A 19,260-nucleotide genomic window follows, 5' to 3' on the forward strand; every position below is an offset into this window, starting at 1 on the left:
TGCGCGTGATGTTAGAATGTTCTCTCCATTCCAGAATGTGATTGTTACGCAACAGTACATTTCATCCGCGCTGCCTTCAAACCAAGGCATGCAGCCTGTTTTTATTTTTGTCTGTTTTCAACTTGTCAATTTTTTATTATTTTCGAACAAGTTTTTTATTTTCTAATAACAGTTTGAATTTAGGTGTGTTCCGCCTCATTCATTCACATAAAAAGTAGTCCTTTTTACTTTTGCGGACCAATTCCTTTTTTTGACATTTCTGACCCGGACAAAATTCCCCAAACACTTCCCAATTGTTTGTGCAGTTCAAGTCTGCAGACATTTGCTCATCTCCTGTCCTGCATACACGTGTTCACATTTTCCGTCTGTTGCCTGCAATCTGTGGCCTGCAATCAAAGTTTTCGTTACCAATAATAACTTTGGAAATGTGTGCGTTTCTATCAAAGTAAGTGCCTTATTATGCTATAATAGGCACTTACTTACATGTCCAGCCCACTCATTATCTCAGCCAATCATGGCTAGCGGGAAGGTTGCTCTCTTTTTCTGTGGCTTAACCAACAAGGCTCGTAATTTAACAATTATATTTGTATTTACAGATGGTAATTAAGTTTGTTATTAAGACACATGAAAGCTCACATGTTCCAGAAGGCATTTCTGCCACAACAAAAAAACGCATTTTGATAAAAGAAGAAGTTTACGTTCAAACGGCTCTCCTGTGAAGTAGTGACCCGCGACACACGCCTAGTTTCCTGAAACGGGTCACATATGTACACTCACTGGTCAGTTTATTAGGTAACCACCCTTTTCACGAAAATGTATCACTCCTACAGACAGTGAATCACGTTGCCGTGGCTTGAAATAGAAAGCATTCAGTTACTGTTTGATTGAACGTTAGAATGGGCAAAATGAGTAACGTAAGCGGCCTTGACCGTGTTATGATTGTCAGTGGCAGGAGTGCCGTTTTCAGCATCAGAAACGGCTGCCCTTCTGGGCTTTTCACACACAAGTGTCTGGGGTTTACTGAGAATGGTGCGACAAACACAAAACATCCAATCAGCAGTAGTCCTGTTGGCGAAAACAGCTCGTTGATGAGGGGTCGAAGGAGAATGGCAAGAATTGTGCAAGCTAACAGGAGGACCACAAACAGACAAATAATGGCGCAGTACAACAAAAACCTTGCTTGGTTCGTCGAAATCCCGGTTCCTGTTGCGTCATGCTGACGGCAGTCAGGATTTGACGTAAGCAGCATGAGTCCATGGACCCAACCAACCTGGTACAGACTGGTGGCGGTGGAGTAATGGTGTGGGGAATGTTTTCCTGGCACGCGTTACGTCCCTTGATACACTTCATGGCCAAAAGTATATGGACACCTGCTCGTCGAACATCACATTCTAAAATCATGGGCATTAATATGGAGTTGGTACACCCTTTGTTGCTATAACAGCCTCCGCTCTTCGCTTTCCACTAGATGGCCTCCCGAATGACGCAGCGGTCTAAGGCACTGCATTACAGTGCTAGAGGCGTCACTACAGACCCTAGTTCGTTCCCAGGTTGTGTCACAACCGGCAGTGATTGGGAGTCCCATGTGTCACCGCACAATTGGCCCAGGGTCGTTAGGGTAGAGTTTGACCTGGGGGATAGGCCGTCATTGTAAATAAGAATTCGTTTGACTGACTTGCCTAATTAAATCAACATTAAAAAAGATGTTGAAACATTTCTGTGAGGTGTGCATGGTGACCTTAGGCTTGTGTGTGGCTATGGAAGCTCCTGAAGAACAGTTATTGTGCTGACATTGCTTCCAGAGGCAGTTTGGTACTCTGTAGTGAGTTTTGCAACGAAGAACAGACGATTTTTACGCTCTACCTGCTTCAGCACTCGGCGGTCCTGTTCTGTGAGCTTGTTGGGAACTACCACTTCGCAGCTGAGCTGTTGTTGCCACTTCACAATAACAGCAGTTACAGTTGACTGGAGCAGCTCTAGCAGGGCAGAACTTTGACTAACTGACTTGTTGGAAAGGTGGCATCCTATGACGATGCCATGTTGAGAGTCACTGAACTCTTCAGTAGAGGCTATTCTACTGCCAATGTTTGTCTATGGAGATTGCATGGCTGTGTGCTCGATTTTATACACCTGACAGAAACTTGTGTGGCTCACAAGTTGCCCGAACCCACTAATTTGAAGGCGTGTCCACATACCTTTGGCTATGTAGTGTACCAATTGAGAAACAAACATTTCCATTACCTTGTAGAATCCATGACCCAAATAATTCTGTCTGTTCTTGAGGCAGAGGGGATCCGACATGGTTTTAGAAGGGTGTACCTAATAAACTGGCCAGTGAGTGTATATCATTCCTTTTAGACCAAAAAATGTTCATGTAAGATAAAAATGTAACACAAGCCCTGCCCTTTTAAAATGGCTGTGTTCCTATGGAAATTTGTGTATGTTTAGAGCGACACCATTTAAACAAATCCTTTTTTAACGCTAATTGGTGACATACAGTGCATTTGGAAAGTATTCAGAACCCTTCACTTTTTCCACATTTTGTTACATTACAGCCTTAGTCTAAAATGGATCAAATAAAAACAATTCCTCATCAATCTACAGGTTTTTAGAAATGTTATTTACAAAAGGATTCAGACCCTTTGCTATGACACTCGAAATTGAAATCAGGTTCATTCTGTTTACATTGATCATCCTTGATTGGAGTCCACCTGTGGTAAATTCAATTGATTAGAAGTGATTTGGAAAGGCACACACATGTCTAAATAACGTTCCACAGTTGACAGTGTATGTCAGAGCAAAAATCAAGCCATGAGGTCAAAGGAATTGTCCGTAGAGCTCCGAGACAGGATTGTGTGTCACGTTCCTGACCTGTTTTCCTTTGTCATGTATTTGTTTTAGTTGGTCAGGGCGTGAGTTGGGTGGGTTGGTCTAGGTTTGATTTTCTATGTTGGGATTTTGTGTTCGGCCTGGTATGATTCTCAATCAGAGACAGCTGTGAATCGTTGTCCCTGATTGAGAGTCATACTAAGGCAGCCAGGGTTTCACTTGGGTTTTGTGGGTGTTTGTTCCTGTGTCAGTGTTTGGGCCACACAGGACTGTTTCAGGTTAGTCACGGTTGTTGGTTGTTGTATTTTGTAGTGTTTGTTGTTTTCCCATTAAAACATGAATACTTACCAATCCACATCTTGGTCCGATCCGTGCTCCTCCTCGTCTGAGGAGGAGAACGACTTCGACAGCCGTTACATTGTGTCGAGGCACAGATCTGGGGAAGGGTACCAAAAAATGTCTACAGTATTGAAGGTCCCCAAGAACACAGTGGCCTCCATCATTCTTAAATGGAAGAAGTTCTGAACCACCAAGACTCTTCCTAGAGTGAGGTGTACCAAGAACCTGATGGTCACTCTGACAGAGCTCCATAGTTCCTCTGTGGAGGACAACCCACTCTGCAGGTCTCCACCAATCAGGTCTCCACCCGAAGGAAGCCACTCCTCTGTAAAAGGCACATGACAGCCCGCATGGAGTTTAGGCACCTAAAGACTCTCAGACCATGAAAAACAAGATGGTCATATCTGATGAAACCAAGATTGAACTCTTTGGCATGAATGCCAAGCGTCACATCAGGAGGAAACCATCCCTATGGCGAAGCATGATGGTGGCAGCATCATAATGTGGGGATGTTTTTCAGCGGCAGGGACTCAGAGACTAGTCAGGATCGAAGGAGAGATGAACGGAGCAAAGTACAGAAAGATCCTCGATGAAAACCTGCTCCAGAGCACTCAGGACCTCAGACTGGGGCGAAGGTTCACCTTCCAACAGGACAACAACCCTAAGCACACAGCCAAGACAACGCAGGAGTCACTTCGAGACAAGTCTCTGAACGTCCTTGAATGGCCTAGTCAGAGCCCAGAATAGAAGCCAATCTAATAGCTCTGGAGAGACATGAAAATAGTTATGCAGTGACGCTCCCCATCCAACCTGACAGCGCTTGAGAGGATCTGCAGAGAAGAATGGGAGAAACTCCCCAAATACAGCTGTGCCAAGCTTTTAGCATTAAAATAAAATATGCTCAAATTATAGCTGACAGTCTGCACTTTAACCTTGTAGTCAGTGTATAATTTCAAATCCAAAGTGCTGGAGTACAGAGCCAAACCAACAACAAAAAAGTGTCACTGTCCAAATACTTTTGGACCTCACTGTAATTGACCCTTACCTCGCTCACTGTGCTCTGTACTGTGGCAGCGGCCATCGCCACCTTCCCTTCCAGCTCAAACAGCTCTGTGGTGGTGGTGGGACGGTAGCGGGTCAGAGAACTGCCCTCACGGAGGCTCCTGGAATGTCCTGTTGAAGAATAGGCCTACAGAGAAAGATTGGGACATTAAAGAATGACATAAAATGAATATAACCTTAGGCTACCCTAAAATCCCCTTTAACACGAAGGCCTTACTATGTTCACTAGCTAATTGTACTGGAATTAGTTGTTCGTAATTGCTATCTTTTATCATGCATTATGTACACAATTCCGCCAATGATTAACCAATCTGCATCTATGCAACATGTTCTGATACATCTGCACATCTATAGAGGACATTGACGGCCGAAACTTCTTGTTTTTATTAGTTGTGTGTGTATAAAGTATCATGTTTTTAATTGTGGGAGTTGCTCTTTTTCCATTGTCAGTGCTCAGACAATTTTATCACATAACACGTTGGTTGAGCGCCTTTTACTCCTCCCTACATCAAAATCAAATCAAGTGTTTTGGTGGCGTACACAGTTTAGCAGATGTTATAGCGGGTGCAGCAAAATGGTTATGTTACTAGCTCCTAACAATGCAGTAAAATGTCAAACAAGTACACGAATAATAAAACAACTATGACAAGAAATCTTAAATTGTCGGAACGAATCCAATTAACAACCTAAATAGCACTAACAGTAATCAAAGGCAATCTATGCTTATATACACTGGATGAATTTACACAAGATATGCTAAGAATATGTACAGCAGTACATATCAATATAAATAAATATATGGTGTGTGTATAAGCAGTGTAACTAAAATGCAATGTACGGCAGTAGAAATATTAGAATGAGCTGTCGATACAAAGTATAAAACCCCAAGGAAAAATGGATAGAATTTCAGGGAATTCGCTTCTGGACCACACCGTTCAATAGAACGTTAGAATGGGCATGGTGTCGAAGGCAGTGGATAGATCTAGGAGGATGAGAACAGAGGAGGCAATCATCTTTGGCAGTGTGGGCCTCTGTAAGCCTCTTTGACACAGAACAGCAGTCCCTGTTGAGTGACCCATCTTGAAGCCTGACTGGTTAGGGTCAAGAAGAGAGAGAGACAGTAGTTCTGAAAGATAACAAGAGAGTTGGTCAGAAAAAGCACACAAGTGTTTTAGAAATAAGAACATACTGGGTCAAGTGTCAAGAGTTAATTCCGTGAGGAGGGGAAAGGCTTGGGCCATTTTGAAGTCAGAGGGGACGCAGCCAGTGGTCAGAGGTGAGTTGATGAGGGAAGGGAGGAATGAGAGAAGGTCTCTAGATATGGTCTGGAGGAGGGGATAGGGTCGAGCGGGAAGTTGTCGGGCAGCCGGACCAAAAATCAAATCAAGTTTATTTTATATAGCCCTTCGTACATCAGCTAATATCTCGAAGTGCTGTACAGACACCCAGCCTAAAACCCCAAACAGCAAGAAATGCAGGTGTAGAAGCACGGTGGCTAGGAAAAACTCCCTAGAAAGGCCAAAACCTAGGAAGAAACCTAGAGAGGAACCAGGATATGAGGGGTGGCCAGTCCTCTTCTCGCTGTGCCGGGTGGAGATTATAACAGAACATGGCCAAGATGTTCAAAATGTTCATAAATGACTAGCATGGTCAAATAATAATCAGGAATAAATGTCAGTTAGCTTTTCATAGCCGATCATTAAGAGTTGAAAACAGCAGGTCTGGGACAGGTAGCACGTCCGGTGGACAGGTCAGGGTTCCATAACCGCAGGCAGAACAGTTGAAACTGGAGCAGCAGCAAGGCCAGGTGGACTGGGGACAGCAAGGAGTCATCATGCCCAATCTCCACCACAGCACAAACCAAGGGGGGGCGCCAACCTAGACAGGAAGATCACGTCAGTAACTCAACCCACTCAAGTGACGCACCCCTCCTAGGAACGGCATGAAAGAGCACCAGTAAGCCAGTGACTCAGCCCCTGTAATAGGGTTAGAGGCAGAGAATCCCAGTGGAGAGAGGGGAACCGGCCAGGCAGAGACAGCAAGGGCGGTTCATTGCTCCAGAGCCTTTCCGTTCACCTTCACACTCCTGGGCCAGACTACACTCAATCATATGACCTACTGAAGAGATAAGTCTTCCGTAAAGACTTAAAGGTTGAGACCGAGTCTGCGGCTCTCACATGGGTAGGCAGACCATTCCATAAAAATGGAGATCTATAGGAGAAAGCCCTGCCTCCAGCTGTTTGCTTAGAAATTCTAGGGACAATTAGGAGGCCTGCGTCTTGTGACCGTAGCGTACGTGTAGGTATGTACGGCAGGACCAACTCGGAAAGATAGGTAGGAGCAAGCCCATGTAACGCTTTATAGGTTAACAGTAAAACCTTGAAATCAGCCCTTGCCTTAACAGGAAGCCAGTGTAGGGAAGCTAGCACTGGAGTAATATGATCAAATTTCTTGGTTCTAGTCAGGATTCTAGCAGCCGTATTTAGCACTAACGGAAGTTTATTTAGTGCTTTATCCGGGTAGCCGGAAAGTAGAGCATTGCAGTAGTCTAACCTAGAAGTAACAAATGCATGGATTAATTTTTCTGCATCATTTTTGGACCGAAAATTTCTGATTTTTGCAATGTTACGAAGATGGAAAAAAGCTGTCCTTGAAACAGTCTTGATATGTTCGTCAAAAGAGAGATCAGGGCCCAGAGTAACGCCGAGGTCCTTCACAGTTTTATTTGAGATGACTTTACAACCATCAAGATTAATTGTCAGATTTAACAGTTTCTTGGGACCTAGAACAAGCATCTCTGTTTTGTCCGAGTTTAAAAGTAGAAAGTTTTCAGCCATCCACTTCCTTATGTCTGAAACACAGGCTTCTAGCGAGGCTAATTTTGGGGCTTCACCATGTTTCATTGAAATGTACAGCTGTGTGTCATCCGCATAGCAGTGAAAGTTAACATTATGTTTTCGAATGACATCCCCAAGAGGTAAAATATATAGTGAAAACAATAGTAGTCCTAAAACGGAACCTTGAGGAACACCAAAATGTACAGTTGATTTGTCAGAGGACAAACCATTCACAGAGACAAACTGATATCTTTCCGACAGATAAGATCTAAACCAGGCCAGAACTTGTCCGTGTAGACCAATGTGGGTTTCCAGTCTCTCCAAAAGAATGTGGTGATCGATGGTATCAAAGGCAGCACTAAGGTCTAGTAGCACGAGGACAGATGCAGAGCCTCGGTCTGACGCCATTAAAAGGTAATTTACCACCTTCACAAGTGCAGTCTCAGTGCTATGATGGGGTCTAAAACCAGACTGAAGCATTTTGTATACATTTTTTGTCTTCAGGAAGGCAGTGAGTTGCTGCGCAACAGCTTTTTCAATTTTTTTTGAGAGGAATGGAAGATTCGATATAGGCCGATAGCAACACTAGCAACACTAGCAACACTAGTTGCAGAACTTAATCTGGAGCGAGAGGTGAGAAAGAGGTCAAGGCGTAGGGTAGTTCTGTGTGAGTGGGACCAGTGGACTCAATAGGCTGAGTGAATGAGGAGCGAATGTCATCAACCTTTTCAAAGTGGTTGACAAATTCATCCGCAGAGTGAGAGGAGGGAGGGAGTGGAGGATTAAGGAGGGAGGAGAAGTGGAAAATAGTTTCCTAGTGTTAGAGGCAGAAGCTTGACATTTTGAGTGATAGAAAGTGACTTTAGCATCAGATACAGAGGAAGAGAAGGGAGTAAAAGGATGATAGGCCCTCCAGGAAGTTTAGTTTTCCTCCATTTTCGCTCAGCTGCCTACAGCCCTGTTCTGTACTCTCGCAATGACTCACTCAGCCACAGAGCAGGAGGGGAGGGCCGAGGCGGTCCGGGAGGAAAGGGGATAGTGCGAGTCATAGGATGCAGAAAGGGAAGAGAGTAGTGGGGAGGGCCGAGGCGGTCCGGGAGGAAAGGGGATAGTGCGAGTCATAGGATGCAGAAAGGGAAGAGAGTAGTGTTGAAGAGTTGAATCAGGAGACAGGATGGGGGAGGATTTAGCAGAAGGGAGAGATGACAGGATAGAAGAGGAGAGAGTAGTCGGAGAGAGATAGCGAAAATTGAGACAGCGCAAGACCATTTAGGTAGGGGTTGAGTGGCTAGGGTTGGAGGAGACAGAAAAGGAAACAAAATAGTGATCAGAGACCAGAACAGCCTCTAGTAAAGATGAAGTCAAGAATATTGCCTGCCTTGTGAGTGGGAGTGGACTGGGAAAGTGTGAGGTCAAAAGAGGCAAGGAGGGGAAAGAAAGAGTTGGAAAGAAATGAATCAAAGGCAGACGTCGGGAGGTTGAAGTTGCCCAGTACAAAGAGCTGTAAGCCATAGACAGGAAATTAGCTTATCAAGGTGTCAAGCTCATTGAGGAACTCTAAGGGCACCTGGCAGGCAATAGATAACAACAATGTTCATCTTGAGTGGACAATTGACAGTGACATCATGGAATTCAAATGAGGAGATGGAAAGGTGAGTGAGAGAGTAAAGAGAAGAGTAGCCCTGTGCCACCACCGCTATGAACAGATGCTCTTGGACTATGAGAGAAAACGTAGTCAGATGAAGAGAGAGCAGATGGAGTAGCAGTGGTATTAGGGGTGATCCATGTCGCCGTCAGGGCCAAGAAGTCAAGGGACTGAAGTGTAACATAGCTGAGATGAACTTGGCGTTCTTGACTGCAGATTGGCAGTTCCAAACGCTACCAGAGACCAGGAATTCCACAAGGGTTGTGAGTGGAGGGTACACTAAATTAGAAGGGTAGCAAGGGGTGGGGAGCGTCTGTAAAGCCTACAGGGAGAGGCGCGAACAGGTATAGAAAACATACACAGTTGCCAAAGCTATAAAATAGCTAAATGAGATCATCAGAAAATAACTAGGTAAGATATTGAGAGAGTTGTGTGGAGCCTTCCTCGAACCACTCCGCAGAACAACTCGGGAGAACCGTATTCGTTTTGGGACAAGACTGCCACTGACATGACTGCCGCCTACAGCTGCCACTGAGAAAACATGGGACACTAATTGGTAATTGCCTAACAGAGGTGAAGAGCACACCTTCCGGTACTAATTACTGATTGCCTAGGAGAGGAGAAACCACTCCAATACAGCCACTGATTACAAAAACAACAACAGTCAAAAATTGCCCTTCCACTTAATCCTGATTGATGTTTCAACAATCAGCTGCAAGTTATGAGCAGTCCACACAGCAAGTAGGCTACTGGAAAGACACAGCACTTAAAGTAGATGGCCCTAACAAGCAAATAGACAAAGACAACAACAGATAAAATGTTTGTCTAAATCATTCCTGGAGATATTAGGAGTCCTCTAGCTACAGAATGACTACCACTATAGTCATTCTATCACTGTTGTATCGTTAGCAAACTTGATGATTGATTTGGAGACGTGGGTGGCCATGCAGTCATGGGGGAACAGGGAGTACAGGAGGGGACTGAGCACGCACCCCTGTGGGGCCCCTGTGTTGAGGATCAGCGTGGCAGAGTTGTTGTTGCCTACCTTCATCCCCTGAGGTCGTCCTGTCAGGAAGTCTAGGAGCCAGTTGCACAGGGAGGGGTTCAGACCCAGGGCTCTGAGGTTAGAGATGAGCTTGGAGGGCACTATGTAGTTGAAAGATGAGCTGTAGTCGATGAACAGCATTATTACATAGATATTCCTCTTGTCCAGGTGGGATAGGGTAGTGTGCAGTGCAATAGCAATTACGTCATCCGTGAATCTGTTGAGGCGGTATGCAAATTGTAGTGGGTCTAGGGTGTCGGGTAAGGTGGAGGTAATATGATCCTTAACTAGCATCTCAAAACACTTTTTGAGTGTTTATTTCACTAGGCAAGTCAGTTAAGAACAAATTCTTATTTCAATGAAGGCCTAGGAACAGTGGTTAACTGCTTTGTTCAGGGGCAGAAAAACAGATTTTTTTTAACCTTGATGACAGAAGTGAGTGCTACGGACCGATAGTCATTTATTTAAGTTACCTTGACTTTCCTGGGTACATGAACAATGGTGGACATTTTTAAGCAATGGGGGCAACAGACTTAGATATGGAGGAATTGAATATGTCCGTTAACACTCCAGCCAACTAGTCTGCAGATGCTCTGAGGACGAGGCTTGGGATGCCGTCTGGGCCGGCAGCCTTGAGTGGGTTAACGCTTAAATGTCTTTCTCACGTCGGCCACAGAGATCCGGCACACAAGGTTCTCGTGAACGGAGGGGCCCACGTTGGCGGTTCGTTGTTGTTTTCCTCGAAGCGGGCAAAGAAAGTGTTTAGCTTGTCCGGGAGAGAGGAGTTGGTGTCCTCTCTCCCAATGGCTGGCTTTCCCTTTAATATCTGTGATTGTCTGGAGTCCCTGCCACATGCGTCTCATGTCTGAGCCATTGAATTGCGACTCCTCTTTGTCTCTGTACTGTCGTTTTGCTTCTGATTGCCTTATGGAAGTCATAGCTGGTCTGTTTGTACACGTCCATGTCCTACCTGTAGCAACTGATTATTTTTCTATTCACTTACTGGCTAAGAGAAACTGCGCTATTAGACTTGCTCACCAAAGGCTACCGGTGGATCTAAGATATGAAAGAGACTTCATTCATCCTGAAAAATGTATCTATCCAGCATAGTGTGTCACACACACACTTGTGCTTTTGAGGTTTTAGAGTCAAAATCATTTTGGCTAGATGTACGGTATGTCCTTCTTTTCATTAAGTTGCTGTTCATACATTACTTTAGCCATTGAATCAAACCCAGATGACGTGTTTCAAAAAAGGGTCTGATGAGAAAGAAAGAGCTCTATTAGAGTAACGCCTGACCTTTGAACTTCTGTTCTGTTTCTAACGTTTCAAATGCTTTGGAAGTTCAGTAATGAGCATCTTCAATATCTGAGCACAAAATGTCCACCATTCTGGCTTCACATCTCGAATGAATAGATGTGGCTGCCCTAAAACATTGACTGGTTTTAACTTCAGGTGTTGCATGGTTTGTGCTTTCCATTAGATGGCTTCACATTTTCATGTTTGTTCACCCATGAGTCTTTACAACGTAACGAATAAATACATTGTGTGTGCACACAACTTGGTGTTTTGTGTCATTGGGTGTTTAAATGACATGTTTGAATAAACACCTTATCACGCTTTAATATCATTTATGGTCAGGTGATAATAACGAGTTTCAATAAAAAGAGAACATGATTGAAATCTGTATTGAAACAGTTTTGAATTTGCAGCAGTGACCACTTAAAGAAAATATGTTCCCTGTTCTGCCAATGTTTTCAATAAATCTGTTAGAAACGAGCTGTTTGAGAAGGAACATGTAAACACCGATGCTTAGCTACTTGAAAAATGGCTGAGCATGCACTTCAGTGAAGTGGCTGAAAAAAGTTATTCTCCAGCCAATGATATCCAGTGAAAAAAGGTAGAATAGATCGCTAAAAGACTTAAGGATTTAAAGTGAAGGCAAAACCTACACTGCAAAAAAGTATGTATTGATTCAACGTACAACTATAAGGCAACCAGCTGCAATAGAATTGTGAGTTCTCAACAAGATTTCACAAAAGAATGTAAACATTGCAGCTGTGGTTGCCTTACAATTGTACGTTGAATTTTTGCAAGTAAGTTTATATATCCATAACACAGTGCAGGTGTGACGCGTTTGCTACAATAGGCATGTTCGTTTACAATATGTGTGTGCACATGTTTGTAATGTTGTGCATATGAGTATTAGTGCTGAATTTTTTTGTAAACTTACATGCAAATCTCCCATTGACTCAAATATCTCAGGTCAGGATTCAGTGCATTGGAGGTGTGTAATAGGATGAAATTGAGATGATTCGGTGAAATACTATCATGAGTAACCTTGCTTGAGACCTAAAGACTTGCGTTAGCTTCCTGAGCTATTGCCTTCGCTTTAGCTCGACGGGCTAACAATCTTGTGGCCCACAGATGACTGAGGTCAAACCCAGTCGGTCACCCTTGCGTTTCTCTACCTGTACTTCAGAGGGCTCCTGCAGTTCAACGATGGGTGGGCTGATCATGATGCCCGGTCTGGAGGAGGGTCTGGAGAGGGACCCGGATGGGCTCACGTCCCCCCTAAGGCGCCTCCTCCTCCCTGGGCTCTCCTTGGGGGATGGGGGCCTCTTGGGTTCATCCTCCTCCGAGGAGAGACCCTTGTCACTGATGTTGCCCGTCAGCTGGTCCAGCTTCTGCCTCAGCTGCAGTTCCTCCAGGTCCACCTCCTCCCACTGGGGCAGGGGAGAAGTACAAGATTGGCCCTAGGAAAACACAGAATGGGGAGAAATGACAGTCATCGCTTATAAATATGGTTATTTTGTTTGTTTAATTTCATTACACAACGGCATAATGTTTATTATGTTATGGGGGAAAAAAGCATTTATGACCCTCTTTATTGTTGTCCCTCACGATGAGGGGATGAGGGGACAGAGGATCTGAGGACCTGTCTCCGTCTATCTCAGACAGCACTGACCAATTTTGACGGCACTTGGGTGAATGATGCAACTGAACATAGAGATCCGGCATTTACAAAATGACACTGATTGGCCAGATGGTGGCTCTATAACAAGTGATTGAAAATGCTAACTTTGGCCTCCCGGGTGGCGCAGTGGTCTAGGGCACTGCATCGCAGTGCTAGCTGCGCCACCAGAGTCTCTGGGTTCGCGCCCAGGCTCTGTCGCAGCCGGCCGCGACCGGGAGGTCCGTGGGGCGACGCACAATTGGGCTAGCGCCCGTTTGACCTAAAGTCGTGAAATTTGATACGTAGGTCCCTCTCCTGCCAGAACAGCTTCAATGCGCCTTTGAATTACATTTATTTGGGGATAGATTTTGGGATAGATTCTTGGCATAGATTGTACAAGTGGACCTAAACCATGCCAGGAAAATGCACCTCACACCATAACATATACTTTGTATCCCTCATTTACTCAAGTGTTTTGATTTTATTATGGCAGTTACTGGTATGCCTACAGTCGGAAAGGCAGCAGTTTGGGCAGCATGCGTGCCAAATATACAGCTTGTTGCGTTGTGGCCATAGAAGGCTTTTGGAACCTCTTACTCCCGCAATGTGACTGTTAAACTCATGGGTACACTAGCAATGGCTGCAAGTCCTGACTCGAATGCGAACTGTCATCTATGGATTATATTTCTATGTTTTATACATTTAGCTATTTTTTTTTCTCAAAACAAAGTCCCTGGGCGCTGCATCATTCGTGGGGCACGACATGGTTACTGTTGCCTTGTTTGAAGTTGTATTATTTGCTATGCCAGTCAATAACGCATCTATATATTTTTGTTTAGAGTTGAGCATGGCAAATAATTCAATAATAGAAATAGAAGCAGAGACACAAAAGTAATTAAATGTAATCCAGTCTGACAGAGCAATGGACTACACAAACTTAGTGTATGAACCCCCTATATTAATACAATAAAATCCTGATTTTAAAGCTGAAGACACTATTACCATGACAATAGTACAAACTAAAAGTCTTAAATAAATCATAGCAAATATTTTTGCTTTTTCTTTAGGTCAAAGAAAATTGAATTTATCAGAGGGTTGCTGAACAGATAAAGACAACTACTGTAATAACTACGTAAACATAGGCCTACTGCAGATTTATTATTTTCCAAACAATTCTTGACAGATGTTTGTAGGGATGAATAATATTCTATAGTTGTGTAACCAGAAGGCAACATTTTTCAAATGTCCAAATGTTTTCTTGACTTTGTACGGGAGATGCTTTACAGATGCTTTGCAGATCCTGCTTTCGCAAAAATGTTTACTGAAAGATAATTAATATCATAGCGCAATAGCCACAAAAAAGGCAAAGCACGATTCGTTAATGCCGAACTGATTAGTTTTGGAAGCAAAAAAGAATGAGCAATCAAGCTCAAAGCCTGCCTTGTTTAGAGTGAAGTGTTTGAATTGAACTTACTACACATTTTCAAAGGTCTGCTGGTTTCCCCCTGGCACCTGACGACTTGGACACGAGGTCTCGGAAGTGTCGACGCAAAAATGATTTCAGACTTGCGTGACAAACCGTTAAATCATGAGATTTTAGTGTGTACGGCTTCTCTTCTCTCATTAACAAAAGGGTTAGAGTGAAAACCTGCTTTCAGGTATAACATTTATGAGACAAAAAGAGCTTTTGAGCATACAAATAATAGTGAAAAGCATAGAGCTTAAGAACAGACTGGTGTAGAGAGCAGTGTCCCAAACATTCTGTTCTTTGTTCAGTCTCTAGGGGTAAGGCCATTTACCTGGTCATAGGGGGATGTCACTTTCTGTTCCAGACGGTTCAGTAGTTTCTCAATGACCGACATGCGTCTGTTCAGCTCAGTTATCTACAGCAGAGAGAGACACACACAGAGACAAGGAAAGGGAGGAAAGGAGAGGCAGGAAGACAAAATACCCATCGTGACTGTATGGTATGCGTTGTAGTGTAAAAACCTGCACTGTGTATACAATTAAAGCACAAGCTTCAGCCATGGGTTTTGGGTCATTACAAACATGCTGAGCTTGAGCTTCATGTACCAATCCAGTTGTGAACAATGGAACAGAGACTTTTGCTTCAAATACCAGTAATCTTGAATCTGTGATACTAGAACATACAACACCCCTTGACTTATTCCACATTTTGTTGTGTTACAGTCTGAATTTAAAAAAGGATTACAGTTAGATTTTGGGTCACTGGCCTACACACAATACCTCATAATGTCAAAGTAGAATTATGTTCTTTGAAATTTGTACAAATTAATAGAAATTGAAAGGCTGAAATGTCTTGAGTCAATAAGTATTCAATTCATTTGTACAGCAAGCCTAAATAAGTTCAGGAATAAAAATGTGCTTTACAAATCACATAATAAGTTGCATTGCCTCACTCTGTGGGCAATAATAATGTTCAAATTATTTTTTTATGACTACCTCATCTCTGTACCCCACACATGCAATTATATGTTAGGTCCCTCAGTCAAGCAGTGCATTTCATGCACAGATTCAGCCACAAAGACCAGGGAGGTTTTCCTATGGCTCGCAAAGAAGGGCACCTATTGAGAGAATGCCAAGAGTGTTCAAAGCTGTTTTAAAAGCAAAGAGTGGCTACTTTGAATAATCTCAGATATAAAATATATTTGGATTTTAACAGTTTTTTTGTGTAATTTCATAGTTTTGATGTCTTCACTATTATTATACAATGTAGAAAATAGTAAATAACTTTGACTGGTACTGTGTGTGTATGTATGTATGTATGTATATATACAGTGGGGAGAACAAGTATTTGATAACCTGCAAAATCGGCAGTGTTTCCTACTTACAAAGCATGTAGAGGTCTGTCATTTTTATCATAGGTACACTTCAACTGTGAGAGACGGAATCTAAAACTAAAATCCAGAAAATCACATTGTATGATTTTTAAGTAATTAATTTGCATTTTATTGCATGACATAAGTATTTGGTACATCAGAAAAGCAGAACTTAATATTTGGTACAAAAACCTTTGTTTGCAATTACAGAGATCATACGTTTCCTGTAGTTCTTGACCAGATTTGCACACACAGCAGCAGGGATTTTGGCCCACTCCTCCATACAGACCTTCTCCAGATCCTTTAGGTTTTGGAGCTGTCGCTGGGCAATACGGACTTTCAGCTCCCTCCAAAGATTTTCTATTGGGTTCAGGTCTGGAGACTGGCTAGGCCACTCCAGGACCTTGAGTTGCTTCTTACGGAGCCACTCCTTAGTTGCCCTGGCTGTGTGTTTCGGGTCATTGTCATGCTGGAAGACCCAGCCAAGACCCATCTTCAATGCTCTTACTGAGGGAAGGAGGTTGTTGGCCAAGATCTCGCGATACATGGCCCCATCCATCCTCCCCTCAATACTGTGCAGTCGTCCTGTCCCCGTTGCAGAAAAGCATCCCCAAAGAATGATGTTTCCACCTCCATGATTCACGGTTGGGATGGTGTTCTTGGGGTTGTACTCATCCTTCTACATCCTCCAAACACGGCGAGTGGAGTTTAGACCAAAAAGCTCTATTTTTGTCTCATCAGACCACATGACCACCTCCTATTCCTCCTCTGGATCATCCAGATGGTCATTGGCAAACTTCCGACGGGCCTGGACATGCGCTGGCTTGAGCAGGATTTTAATCCATGACGGCGTAGTGTGTTACTAATAGTTTTCTTTGAGACTGTGGTCCCAGCTCTCTTCGGGTCATTGACCAGGTTCTGCCGTGTAGTTCTGGGCTGATCCCTCACCTTCCTCATGATCATTGATGCCCCACGAGGTGAGATCTTGCATAGAGTCCCAGACCGAGGGTGATTGACCGTCATCTTGAACTTCTTCCATTTTCTAATAATTGCGCCAACAGTTGTTGCCTTCTCACCAAGCTGCTTGCCTATTGTCCTGTAGCCCACCAGCATTGTGCAGGTCTACAATTTAATCCCTGATGTCCTTACACAGCTCTCTGGTCTTGGCCATTGTGTAGAGGTTGGAGTCTGTTTGATTGAGTGTGTGCACAGGTGTCTTTTATACAGGTAACGAGTTCAAACAGGTGCAGTTAATACAGGTAATGAGTGCAACAGGAGGGCTGTGAAAAACGAACAGGTCTGTGAGAGCCGGAATTCTTACTGGTTGGTAGGTGATCAAATACTTATGTCATGCAATAAAATGCAAATGAATTACTTAAAAATCATACACTGTGATTTTTGTTTTAGATTCCGTCTCTCACAGCTGAAGTGTACCTATGATAAAAATGACAGCCCTCTACATGCTTTGTAAGTAGGAAAACCTGCAAAATCGGCAGTGCATCAAATACTTGAACAAGTATTTGATACACTGCCGATTTTGCATGTTTATATATATATATATATATATATATATATATATATATATATATATATATATATATAAAGCATACATTGAATATCCCTTTGAGCATGGTGAAGTTATTAATTACACTTTGGATCCAGTCACTAAAAAGACATAGCTGTTCTTCCTTACGCAGTTGCTGGCGAGGAAGGAAAACGCTCAGGGATTGCACCATGAGGCCAATGGTGACTTTAATACAGTTACAGAGTTGAATGGCTGTGATAGGAGAAAACTGAAGGATGGATCAACAACAGTGTAGTTACTCCACAATAATAACCTAAATGTGTAACGACTCTCGTGGGTTAAAGAAGGAGACCAAGGTGCAGCGTGGTAGGTGTTCATGATTTTTAATAAAACTGAACACCGCAACAAAATAACAAAGTAGAAAACGAAAAGTTCTTTCAGGCAACAAAACAGCTAAACAGAAAATAACTCCCCACAAAACAACTTATATATGATCCCCAATCAGAGACGACGATAGACAGCTGCCTCTGATTGGGAACCACACATGGCAAAAACAACAAAGAAATAGAAAACATAGAATCTCCCACCTGAGTCACACCCTGACCTAACCAAACATAGAGAATAAATAAGGATCTCCAATGTCAGGGCGTGACAAAGTCAAAGCACGTACAGAATAAAAATGTTCCAAAATATGCATCCTCTTTGCAACAAGGCACTAATAAAAAACTGCAAAATATTAGGCAAAGAAATGAACTTGATGCCCTGAGTCCAAAGCGTTGTGTTTGGGGCAAATCCAACATAACACATTAGAGTACCACTTTACATATTTTCAAGCATGGTGATGGCTGCATCATGTGATGGGTATTCTTGTTTTCAGCAAAATTGTTTTTTGTTGTTGATAAAAAATAAATGGAATAAAGCTAAGTACAAGCAAAACCCTACAGAAAAACCAGGTTCAGTCTGCTTTCCAACAGACACAGGGAGACAAAATTACCTTTCAGCAGGACAATAAGCTAAAATACAAGGTCCAATCAATATACACTGGAGTTGCTTACCAAGACGACATTGAATGTTCCAAAGAGGCCAAGTTAAATATTTTACTTAAAATCAGCTTGAAAATCTATGGCAAGATTTGAAAATGGCTGTCTAGCAATGATCAACACCCAATTTGACAGAGCTTGAATAATGTTTTTAAGAATAATGTGCTACTATTATACAATCCAGGTGTGCAAAGCTCTTAAAAGACTTACCCAGAAAGACTCACAACTGTAATCACTGCCAAAGGTGATTCTAACCTTTATTGACTCAGGGGTGTGAATACTTATGTAAATTTGATATTTCTGTATTTAATTTTCAATAAATTAGCAAACATTTTGTAAACCTGTTTCCCTTTGTCATTATGGGGTATTGTGTGTAGATGGGTGAGAAAAAATATATAAAAAATTGAATTCAAGCAGTAAAACAACCAAATGTGGGATTAATCTAGGGGTATGAATACTTTCTGAAGGCACTGTATCTGAAGCAGTGGGTTCCCACCCAAACCACTAAATTCTGAAAAACACTAATACATTTATTGAGACGTCCAAAACCGCATTCCTTTGAATTTTTATGAATGGGTGCTATTTTGACCCACCAAAGTTACGCTATCTGCATTTTATGTATACTGAACAAAAATATAAATGCAACAATTTCAAAGATTTTTCAGTTCATATAAGGAAAATCAGTCAATTGAAATAAATTCATTAGGCTGTAATTTCTGGAATTCACATGACATAGGTGAGCCATGGAGGGCATAGGCCAACCCACTTGGCAGCCAGGCCCGCCCAATCATAATATTTTTTTTCCCACAAAAGGGCTTTATTACAGACAGAAATACTCCTCACAAAGTTGGAAGCACAGAATGTCATTGTAAGTTAAGATTTCCCTTCACTGGAACTAAGGGGCCTAGCCCGGACCATGAAAAGCAGCCCCAGATCATTATTCCTCCTCCACCAAACTTTACAGTTTGCACTACGCATTCGGGCAGGTAGCATTCTCCTGGCATCCGCCAAACCCAGATTTGTCCATCAGACTGCCAGATGGTAAAGCATGAGTCATCACTCCAGAGAATCGCTCCAGAGTCCATGGTGGCGATCTTTACACCACTCCAGCCGACGCTTGGCATTGTGCATGGTGATGTTAG

General features: G+C 42.9%; 1 protein-coding gene across 3 annotated transcripts in view; it reads right to left on the minus strand.

Annotated features, from left to right (window-relative positions):
• Nucleotides 1–19,260, minus strand: part of LOC129816464 (melanophilin-like) — a 133,677-nt gene that overhangs the window by 13,886 nt on the left and 100,531 nt on the right. For all 3 annotated transcript variants that reach the window (XM_055870989.1, XM_055870988.1, XM_055870987.1), the window contains 3 exons: nucleotides 14,513–14,596; nucleotides 12,229–12,513; nucleotides 4,214–4,357 (listed from right to left, as the gene is read on the minus strand). In XM_055870989.1, coding sequence (XP_055726964.1) covers nucleotides 4,214–4,357; nucleotides 12,229–12,513; nucleotides 14,513–14,596 — 513 coding nt within the window. The remainder of the gene's footprint in view (nucleotides 1–4,213; nucleotides 4,358–12,228; nucleotides 12,514–14,512; nucleotides 14,597–19,260) is intronic.

The sequence above is a fragment of the Salvelinus fontinalis genome, chromosome 19 (assembly GCF_029448725.1).
Source record: "Salvelinus fontinalis isolate EN_2023a chromosome 19, ASM2944872v1, whole genome shotgun sequence".
NCBI lineage: Eukaryota > Metazoa > Chordata > Actinopteri > Salmoniformes > Salmonidae > Salvelinus > Salvelinus fontinalis.